At 47.9% G+C, this 11,559-nt stretch overlaps 1 protein-coding gene across 1 annotated transcript in view; it reads right to left on the bottom strand.

The window, feature by feature from the left end:
- Positions 1-11,559, bottom strand: part of VWCE (von Willebrand factor C and EGF domains) — a 37,522-nt gene that overhangs the window by 18,919 nt on the left and 7,044 nt on the right. The window contains exons 5-9 of the mRNA XM_004383948.1: positions 9,382-9,498; positions 5,661-5,777; positions 4,698-4,826; positions 465-883; positions 290-383 (exon numbers count right to left, since the gene is read on the bottom strand). Of these exons, the coding sequence (XP_004384005.1) occupies positions 290-383; positions 465-883; positions 4,698-4,826; positions 5,661-5,777; positions 9,382-9,498 (876 nt within the window). The remainder of the gene's footprint in view (positions 1-289; positions 384-464; positions 884-4,697; positions 4,827-5,660; positions 5,778-9,381; positions 9,499-11,559) is intronic.

The raw sequence follows: 11,559 nt of genomic DNA, 5'->3' as shown, positions 1-11,559 counted from the left end.
CAGCATAGACCAGTGATTCCCAAAGGGTGGTCTCCCCAGCTAGCATCATCAGCATCAAGTGGAAACTTGTTAGAAATGCAAATTCTCAGGCCACCCTAGACTTGCTGAATCAGAAAGCCTGGGGGGCGAAGCCCAGCCAGCTGTGGTCTAACAAGCCCTCCAGGTGATCCTGAGGAACTCTCGAGTTTGCTAACGCCTCTGGGCTGCAGAAGGGCTGTGGGAAGGGAACTCGGCAGAGCTGGGGGGCCTCACGCAGGGCAGGACAGCCTTCCCTGGCACCAGCTCTCACCTGTGCATGCTGGGCAGCACCCCCCATCTCTGGCAGGAATCGGGTGGGAACAGACAGTGTCACATGTCACCTTTCCACAGGTAACCTCCCCGTCCTGGGAGCAGAAGCAGGAATTAGGGCCACCACAATGCCCCAGGCACCAGACCAGGGCAGCCCCAAGGTCCCTCACACCCACCTCACATGAGCACTGGGTACACCCAGGCTGTGTCCAGCGGCTCCCTGGCTCATGCATGCCTCCCTGGTGCCAGCAGGGAGACGGCTCCACAGCCAGCTGCGTGTCAGCCTCGGAGCCCTGGGGTGGGGAAGGGGTCACCACACCTTCCCCCTGGAGGAGGGAGGCACTGGGCATAGGCGTGGCCATGGTGGTAGAGAGTGGCCACATCGGGACAGGAGGGGAGGATGTGGGTAGTGCCGGGGTGGGAGGCGGCAGGCAGGTGGTCCTGACTCCTGTTGGGGGCCCCGGTGCCCCAGGAGGAGGGCTGTGTCCTGGGGAGAGGGCAGGTCGGCCAGCCTCGGGCAGCAGCAGTAGCATCTTAGGGGGGTGCTGCAGGGGCTGCAGGATGGCGGATGGCGCCAGCACGGCTTTCGGGAAAGCTGAAACGGAAGCACAGGGGTCTCTAGAGGGTGGCGGTGGGGCAGAGGTGTGATTCGGGAGGACCTACACTCAGCTCCACACCACGATTCTCAAATATCTCTGGGCCAGTTTCTTCACCCACATAATGAGTCTAATAGTACCAGTCTGGACCCAAACCACTGGGGCTACAGTGACAATCCCATGAGAAGACTGACAGAAAAGTAGCAAATGAGCAGGAGGAGCCACGGGTGATGATGCTGATGGTGGCTTCAAATGCTGCAAAATCAGATTCTTCTTTCTGACCTTCCTTGCAGGCCACAAGGGAGATACAAGTTTTCCTGAGCTAGACAGACCTCTCTACCCTCTCAGAGATTCATCCTGGGACTGAACCACCCCCGACTCCTATGCCTAAAAGGGTGGAAGTGTGTCCCCTGCTCTGCCACTCAGATGTGGCTTCCCTGGATGCTGAGGCTCAAGAAGGAACGGCCCAGGGACTCTCCAGTCCCACGGCAGACAGGCCAGCTTCCAAGAGGATGCCCATCCCCTCACACTCAGACACACAAACACACACACACGCGCAGGAGTAGGAAAGGGCATTTTTTCCCTCCAGATGGAAACCTGGATTTAGAAAAACACACTCAATGAATGAATGGATGGACAGATGTAGCTAAAAAAGGATCTTCAGAAAAGGAAAGGTTCCTTTTGAGGGATATCACCTATGGCCAAATGGTCTGAAAAATAGAGAGGGAGAATCAGAAACCTAACAGGAGATAAAAGGTCCCTGGGTGGCACAAACGGTTTGCACTCAACTGCTAACATAAAGGTTGGTGGTTCGAACCCACCCAGCAGTACCAGGGAAGACAGGGCCTGGCAATCTGCTTACTAAAGGTCACAGCCTTGAACACACTATGGAGCATTCTACTTTGTAATACATGGGGTCGCCATGAGTCGGAATTGACTCGACAGCAACCAATAACCACAAAAGGAGATGAGAAGGAGGCAGATGTTGGTGGGGGTGAGAGAAGGGAAAGGGAGAGATTCATAAATTGGAGTGAGACAGGTGAGAAAGGCTGGGGCTAAGAGACAGAAATGAAGACAGGCAGTGCAACGAGCATCAACAGTTGTTACTGTTAGAAAGATCAGTAGTTGGAAAATATGGCCTTGGTGATAGAAATGATGCTGGAGATCGCATGATAGAATTTTACAAGACCAACAACCTATTCATTGCAACGGACTCAGTGCAAATACTTTTTTTCAACAACATAAACAGTGACTACACATGTGGACCTCACTAGATGGAATATACAGGAATCAAATTAACTACATCTGTGGAAAGAGATGATGGAGAAGCTCAATATCGTTAGTCAGAGCAAGGCCAGGGGCCAACTATGGAACAGACCATCAACTGCTCATATGCAAGTTCAAGTTGAAGGTGAAGAAAATTAGAACAAGTCCACGAGAGCCAAAGTACAACCTTGAATATATCCCACCTGAATTTAGAGACAATCTCAAGAATAGGTTTGACACATGGAACACCAAGGACTGAAGACGAGACTAGTTGTGGGATGACATCAAGGACATCATACAAGAAGAAAGGAAAAGGTCATTAAAGACAGGAAAGAAAGAAAAGACCAAAATGGATGTCAGTAGAGACTTTGAAACTTGTTCTTGAACACAGAGCCGCTAAAGCAAATGGAAGAAATGATGAAGTAAAAGAGCTGAACAGAAGATGTCAAAGGGTGACTCGACCAAAGTAAAGTATTATAATGAAATGTGCAAAGATCTGGAGATAGAAAACCAAGAGGGAAGAACACACTTGGTATTTCTCAAGCTGAAAGAACTGAAGAAAAAATTCAAGCCTCAAGTTGCAATATTGAAGGATTCTATGGGCAAAATATTGAGTGATGCAGAAAGCATCAAAACAAGATGTAAGGAATACACAGAGTCACTGAACCAAAAAGAATCTGGTCAACGTTCAACCATTTCAGGAGGTAGCATTTGATCAAGAACGTATGGTATTGAAGGAAGAAGTTCAGGCTACACTGAAGGCATTGACGAAAAACAAGGCTCCAGGAAATGACAGAATACCAGTTGAGATGGTTCAACAAACAGATGCAATGTTGGAAGCGCTCACTTGTCTATGCCAAGAAATTTGGAAGACAGCTACCTGGCCAACCAACTGGAAGAGATCCATATTTGTGTCCATTCCAAAGATGATCCAACAGAATGTGGAAATTATCGAACAATATCATTAATATCACAAGGAAGTAAAATTTTGCTGAAGATAATTCAAAAATGGTTGCAGCAGTACATCAACAGGGAATTGTCAGAAATTCAAGCCGGATTCAGAAGAGGACATGGAATAAGGGATATCATTGCTGATGTCAGATGGATGTTGGCTGAAAAGCAGAGAATATCATAAAGATGTCTACCTGTGCTTTATTTACTATGCAAAGGTATTTGGCTGTGTGGATCATAACAAATTATGGGTAACACTGTGAAGAACAGGAATTCCAGGACAATTAATTGTGCTCATGTGGAACCTGTACACAGACCAAGAGGCAGTCGTTCGGACAGAGCAACGGGATACTGCATAGTTTAAAATCAGGAAAGGTGTGCATCAAGGTTGTATCCTTTAGCCATATTTATTTAATCTGTACACTGAGTAAATAATCCAAGAACCTGGACTATATGAAGAAGAACGGGGCATCAGGATTGGAGGAAGTCTCATGAACAGCCTGAGATATGCAGATGACGCAACCATCAACAGGAGTTAGTTAAATACATCCGGGGAGACCCATGGGATGGGCAAGTCATCAGGGATTACAAAGAATGAGGTAGCTTTCTCCACGCTGACATGGAAACATCTCCACGACATGGTAAGTGAAAAACAGAGGTTTTATGGAAGAGTTGCCTACATGATCTATATGACATGATACGCATATTTATATCCACACTTTTTTTTTTTTTTTAACTCTCCATTCCCCACTCCTCCCAGGCCCTGGTAACCTCTAATCTACTTTTGTCTCACTGCATTTGCCTATTCCAGATATTTCATACAAGTGGAATCACATTTGTCCTTTTTTTACTTATTTCACTTAGCATGTTTTCAAGGTTTATCCATGTGAGGCATGTATGAGAACTTCATATTTCTTTATAGTTGAATAATACTCCATTGTATGTATATAGCACACTTTTGTTTACCCATTCATCTGTGGAGGCAGTTGCTACCTTTTAGCTACTGTGAATAGTGCTCCCACGAATACTGATGTACATGTACGTGTCTGCACTCCTGCTTTCAAATCTTTTGGGTATATACCTAGGAGGTGAACTGCTGGGTCATGTGGCAATTCTATGTTTAACTTTTTGAGGAAACATAGTGGCTGTACCATTTTATATTCTCATATAGCTACACTTTTAAAATATGGACGAGAGGTCTGACATCACACTGTTCAAAGAGGCTGTCCCTGGGAGTCCAGGCTACTGGGAGTCCTATGTCACACACTCCTCTAACGTTTTGCTTTTTAAAAAAATCTTTTACCATTTGGGGGGAAAACAGAAGGCTGGGGAAACAGAGCAAAGAAGGGGAAGATGAATAGATAAAGAAGTGGAAGGAGAAAGAGAGGAAGAAAATAGAGTATCAGAAATAACAAGTAAGATGTTGCCGGGTGGGGAGAGAGGAAATAAGTTGTGAAAAACAGAAAGAGTGGGGAAGGAAGTGGCTATACTGTGGAGGCGGGGTCTGCAGTCAGGGGGCGGGGCCTGGCTATTGGCTAGCGAGCCTGGTGCTGGGAGGTTGGGGCGAACAGTCAGGGGGCGGGGCCTGGTGCTCACCTTCACAGGACACGCGGTCAGCTCGGAGCCTGAAGCCCGGTTTGCACGTACACAGGAAGCTGCCCACGGTGTTGTGGCAGGAATGGTGACAGACTCGCCTCTCCAGCGGCCGCCGACACTCGTTTACGTCTGCAGGAGAGCTTCGCTGCAGACACCTCCATGCTACCTTTTGCTGGCTGCCCAGCCCTTCTTCCTCCCATCCCTTGGCCTATTCCTGCCCCAGGGTGGACGATGTGGCTTAGAGCTGAAATCTAGTGCTAGTCCCTTTGGAGGGTTCCCACATCCACTGGGCATTTAATGGCTGCACCTGTGACTCTGAGCCTTGCCCTCATCACCCAGTACTATGCAGCAATGATTATGTGCTGATTGGTGGGGAAGAGCCCACTGAGAATCTCCTCTCCAGACCTTCCACTGTCTCACCTATCTAGCTTTTGGAAAAGTATCTCAAACATCACAAGTCAGGCCTCAGAACAAACACCTAACTCTGCTGGAACAAGGTCTTTTTTCAGGCCCATGGGACCCCACCTTCAATCCATGAGCCAAGCTCAAGCCAAACACACCACTCCCTTTCTGGAAATTTCTGCTAATGGGCTGGGAAAACAGGGGTCTCCTTCTAAACCAGAGTAACCAAGACATAACGTGCTTTATTTACCAATGGGAGTAAAGGCAGCCAAGAAAATGGGTGGGCAGAGAAGAATCCTTGGGGTATATCTGGGAGAGGGGTGGAAGAGACAATACCAGGATGAAAGGGGCATGTGGTCAGGAAAGTCCAAGATGGGGTCTTCCACGAGGAGCCATGCCAACCCCCGGGGAAAGGCAGGCTCTGAGCAAAGGGCTCAAGCCCCCGCAGGGTCCCAACCAGGAGGTCCTGCTTGGTGACCTTTCCCTGTACCTGGCCTCACCACGCTCATGGTCCTGACTGGCAACCTAAGTTGAAGACAACAGGGTTCCCCAGAGCCTTACCTACACAGGAGTGCCGGTTGCCGTGGAGATGGAAGCCAGTTCTACAGGAACACCTGTAGCTGCCAATGCTGTTTTTACACCTCTGCTGACAGGGGGTCCCTAGGCATTCGTCAGTGTCTGGAAGGGAAAGGGACAAGGCTGGAGCCCAGTTCCCCATGCAGTTTTGGGAACATGTGGTCCCCTCTATCTCTCTGATCACCATTTCCTACCACAGGTGGGGCCATGGAGGGCCATCTTAACCCCCTCTCTTCCTCACTGCCCATATTCAATCTGTTGTTGTATGCTGTCAGGTTGATCCAACTCATAGCAACCCTATATGACAGAGTAGAACTGCCCCATAGAGTTCTCTAGGCTGTAATCTTTATGGGAGCAGATAGCCAGGTCTTTTCCCCCACAGAGCTGCTGGGTGGGTTCAAACAGCCAACATTTCTGTTAGCAACCGAGTGCTTAATCGTTGCACTACCAACTCTTAAAATACCCCCTGGATGAGCTCACTTCTCTCCATCCTGGGCCACCTTTGTCTCTGGTCTGGAGCCTCCCACATGTCTCCCTGCCTCTACTCATACTCCTTCCAGACTGTTCTGGTCAAAGAGCACCTCTAATCAGGCCACTCCCTGCTCAAAACCTCTCCATGTTTTGCACACAGCCCTAGGATAAGGCACCAACATTGTACCATAGCTCACAAGGCCTTTAAACATGACCCCAGACTGCCCTTCCACCTCTTCCCTGCCCCTCTGGCTTAAATTCTTGGCTCTGGCTTAAATTAACCTTTCAACCTTGGCTCTGGCTTAAATTCTTGTCATCTTCCAAAAGCACCATGCTCTCAGAGGCGTCCCCCTTTGCCCATATTCTCCTGTCTGCCTGGAATGCCATTCCCTGTTGTTCGGCTGGGAAACTCCTATTCATACCTCAAAACTCAGTTTCTATAGCACTTTCTCTATAAAATTTTCCTCACATCGTCGTTTACAATTGTGCAAAACTGTAAAAAATCTACATGGTCATCAATAATAGAAAAGTTAGCAAACTATAGAATATTTGCACTGCAGAGTACCACGCAGCAGTAAAAAAAGAAAAAGGCATCTAATACCCTCGTCTTAGGTATCCAGTGCTGCTGTAACAGAAGTACCACAAGTGGATGGCTTTAACAAAGAGGAATTTATTTCCTCACAGGAAAGTAGGCTAAAAGTCCAAATTCAGGGTGTCAGCTCCAGGGGAAGGCTCTCTCTTTTGGCCTTCTCATCAATCTTCCCCTGGACTAGGAGCTTCGCTTGCAGGAACCCTGGGGCCAAAGTATGCGCTCTGCTCCCAGCGCTGCTTACTTGGTGGTATGAGGTCCCACCCTCTCTGCTCGCTTCCCTTTCCTTTTATCTCTTGTAAGATAAAAGGTGGTGCAAGCCACACTCCAGGGAAACTCCCTTTACATTGGATCAGGGATATGATGTTAGTAAGGGTGTTACAATCCCACCCTAATCCTCTTTAACCTAAAATTACAATCACAAAATGGAGGACAACCACACAATACTGGGAATCATGGCCTAACCGAGTTGACATATATTTTGGGGGAACACAATTCAATCCATGACACCCTGATATGGTGAGATTTTCAAGACATATTGTCAAGGTGGAAAAAAAAAAAAAAAACAAGCAGAGGAGCTCCTGGGTTCAAACCTCAGCTCTAACGTGATCCTGGATAAGATAATTAATTTCTTTAAGCCTCAGTGTTCCTATCAGGGGAACGGAGATAAACAATACCAACATCACAGGATATTTTTGAAGAGTAAATGAAAAATACTTATAAAGTATCTAGCACAGTACCTGGAACACAAGGGTTCAGTCACTGTTAGCTTGTTCTTTTATTATTACTGTATCTTATCATTCTCTTACTATTGTATCTCTGTAAAGTGCCTATGTGTGATGTACATGCCTAGTGGGGAAAGGCAGAAAGGGTGCTGATCAGACTGATAACCAGGTTTATTCTCCAGGGAGAGCACAGGGTGGGAATGGGAGAAGGTGCCTAGAGCTATCTCCACAACTTAAAAATGAATTTTTAATAATTTACAAAAATTGAAAAAATAGAATATAATACAACAGTATCAAGGGGCACCTTTGGTCTCATCTGCCTTGTTTAAGTGAGAATATCTCCAAATATAACTTGTGTAAAAAAAAAAATTTAAGGATGAGTAATTATTTTAAAAGAACTCTCTCACCCTACTCCCTGAGGAGGAAAGATCCCTTCTCTCCCCTGGGTTCCCTCTATGCTTATCTCTCATCCAAACCTTGCTGTTCTTCCTCTCCTCACCAGACTGGGGCACTGGAGCAGTGACATCACTAGGGTTGGTGTCACCCAGAGAGGGAACTCATGGTGTCATCTCCCACCAGGGACCTCCTCCCATACCAGGCCACACAGAATCCTTAATAATGTTTATTATCAATTTTAATCATAGAATAATATGTGATAAATATAACTGTAAATTGCTTAAATTTATATGTATACTAACAACAAAATTATCTTGTAAAATCTTACTACACTGAACTATATATTAAGTTACCTTATTAGTAACTGAGTGGAAGTCTTTTGATTTTTCTCCTTCTTTTCTTTTAATGATTACTTCACTCTCAAAAAAGTTATTGATATAGGCTCACAAATATTAATTAGCACAATATTGTAGCTAAAACACCAGAAAATTTGACAAAATCGGTGGCTATAAAAACACCAGCAGCAAAGAAAATAACAGTGTGTGCTTGTAGTGCGTGCAGAGGAAACCCGTGATTCGAAGCTTCATTGTAATTCAGTAATGACAGCTTTGACCACAGCACATTAACCAAAACCAACTCACTGCCACTGAGTCAACTCTGACTCACAGTGACCTACAGGACAGAGCAGAACTGCCCCAGAGAGTTTCCAAGGAGCTTCTGGTGGATTTGAACTGCCAACCTTTTGGTTAGCAGCCATAGCTCTTAACCACTCCACCACCACGGTTTCCACAGAGCATTAAAAGGTTCAAAAAGTAAATCAGCATACAGCTTTAGCCTTGTAGGTATACTGATACATGTAAGCTGGGCTTATGAAAATTTTTTTTTGTTGTTATAACTAACGACAGGGATATTTTTATAAAAAGCAATAAATTTCTGCTGAAACACTGCACAAAAATTTTATAGACAGTCACTTTGGTGTCACCCCGTCAGTGCGGTCTGTACCCACCCACCCCTGCACACCCCTAGTGACGCCACAGGGCTAGAGGGCAGGAAGTTCCCTTCCTCCTCAAGTATCTCTGGAGCCTGGCACAGCACCCAGGCAGATGGGAGGAATGAATGCAGTGCATCAATGACTCCATCACAACATGGCCCTCCCACAGCCCTTCTGGACATGCTCACTGCCCCATTCCCTCCCAGCCTCCCTTATCTCAGCTTTTTCCTTCCTCTAGTTACTCTGGCCCCCTCCACTCCTTGTCTTTCCTTTACCCCCATCCCTCCACCCTGCAAAAGCAGCAGCAGGTTCTAGGGATTCAAACCCTGGCTCCACCACTTACTAACAGAATGGCCTCGGACGGGCCTCAGTGTCCTCCTCGGTAAAATGGGAATGAAACGCGATAACGCCTGGACAGCACATCATGCTGGGTGCAGGGCCGAGTGTTCAATGTCAGCGGCCAGGAGTGAAGGTGGTGGCATCGTCATCACCCTCCTGCCCCATCAGCAGTTCCCCTGCATCCTGCCTGCTCACCTTGGCAGCTGTGGCGGTCGGCAGACAGCTGCATGCCTGGCCCGCACTCACACACAAACCCGCCTTCTGTGTTCACGCAGTGGCCCTCGCAAGAGGAGCTTAAGCACTCATCGATGTCTGGGGAGAGAGAAAACAGCCTCGCACAGCCCACTCTGAACACGGTTGTGACGTGATTGTAATGCGGCGAGAAAACAAACCTCACACAGAGCCCGCACCCACAGGAGCCTGCCCTCACCCCCACCCCAGGAAGGCAGATCACACACAGGACAGTCATCCAGCTATGAGGGAACCCGCAGGAAGATGCAGCCAGAGCTGAACCCCCTCCTGTGACCTCATGCAGATCAGGCTGACACAGAACTGTTTCCGATGGTCCCCATTCACAGGACAACCCCACAAGGTCCCCAAAAGGGAAGGGCAGAGGGGAGTGGTAGGAAGGCTGATTAAATTATCAGCAGGACCATTCCCTTAAATGTTTACTGAGCACCGACTGTGCACTACTCTGTACACAAGGGGCTACTGAGGACACAATGTGACAAGACACAGCCCTGACTCTCCAGGTGTTTAGAGTCTGCTGATAATACAGAAGGCAGTCACACCCAGGTGAGGCAGTGCTTGGGGGGGATACAAGCCCCACCAGGCATGACCTGCCACAGCAGGCGTGCCCAGAGGGAGGGACTGGGCTGAGAGGACCCACAGGCATCAAGGAGGAGGGACCCCCAGGGTGGCGAAAGGGACTGAGGGCCAGTACGTCTGCCTGGGGCTCTTTGGGGAGTTGACGAGGGGTGGTCAGTCTGGCTGAAGTTCACGTTGCCTGCCCGGGCAGCAGGAGACAGAATTGGAGAGATGGGTTAAGACCTGGTTGTGGGGTGCCCTGGGTCGTGCAAACGGTTAATTCACTCTCAGCTGCTAACCAATAGGTTGGAGGTTCGAGTCTACCCAGTGGTGCCTGAAGAAAGTCCTGGCAATCTAGTTTGCAAAAATCAGCCATTGAAAACTCTATGGAGCACAGTTCTACTGACACATGGGATCGCCATGAGTTGGAATCCATTTGATGACAATCCATTTGAACGCCAGACTGAGGTGACCTGACTTGGTTTTGAGGCCAAGAAAGTCCCCTAAAGCTTCTGGGGTGACTCCAGCTCTTTAGGAAGGTTAAACAGGCCTGTGGAGTAAGAGGGGCTGGTAGAGAGTGCTCCTCAAATCCTGCTTCACTGCATTCCTTCTGCACTCAAGAATCAAGGCGGCTCCTGAGGACCTAGGGGGAAGCTCTGCATGCTCCAGCCTGCCCGAGTCTCCCCACCCGCTGACTCCCTGCCGGCTGGAGCCTATTATCAGGCGTCTACTTGCTCCTACCACGAGCCAGCCATCCAAGACCATGCCCACTGCCCCTAGGACTCCCTCCTGGAAGAAACCCTCCTTCCCACTCAGGTTCCTCACGGCCATGGCGGCTGCCACCATCCTGCGCTTGCTTTCGCATTCTTCTCTGGCTCTTTCTTGGTGCAGTTTGCCTCTGCAACAAGAAGTGTGTATGGAAAGTACTTGCAGTAAAAGAAAAACCAAACTTGATTTGTACTCATAGGACAGAGTAGAACTGCTCCATAGGGTTTCCAAGGAGTGGCTGGTGGATTCGAACTGCTGACCTTTTGTTAGCAGCGGTAGCGCACCATAGCTCTTAACCACTGCGCCACCAGGGCTCACAGTAAAAGACACGCAACCCCTCCCTCCCTCCCTTCCCCGCACCCCCCGACCCCCACCATTGCTGTCCAGTGGTTTCCGACTTAATGGCAACCCTATGAAAGACACTCATGGGAAGATCAATTGCTTCAATCTCTCTGAAGGGGGTTGTGCAACAAGCCACAAGCTCCAAGACGTCTTTAGTTGATAGCCTTTGACCCAATAGTTCTTCTGGGAAAGAACCAGAGATGCTGACAAGAAACCACTTTACTGTAGCATTATTACAGTAGTGAAGCACTGCAGATAATCCAAATAACCAATCACAGAGAAGTGGGTATTTAAATTACAGTAGCTGCATGAAATCAGACAATCATATGGTCTACCATGACAGGAATGACAAATTGAAGAGGAATGGCATCACATTCATTGTCAAAAAGAACATTTCAAGATCTATCCTGAAGTACAACACTGTCAATGATAGGATAATATCCATATGCCTACAAG

Source organism: Trichechus manatus, unplaced genomic scaffold (genome assembly GCF_000243295.1).
Source record: "Trichechus manatus latirostris isolate Lorelei unplaced genomic scaffold, TriManLat1.0 scaffold00113, whole genome shotgun sequence".
In the NCBI taxonomy this organism is placed as follows: Eukaryota; Metazoa; Chordata; class Mammalia; order Sirenia; family Trichechidae; genus Trichechus; species Trichechus manatus.
Note: the sequence above shows the minus strand (reverse complement) of the source record. Positions and strands in the feature narration are given on the sequence as shown.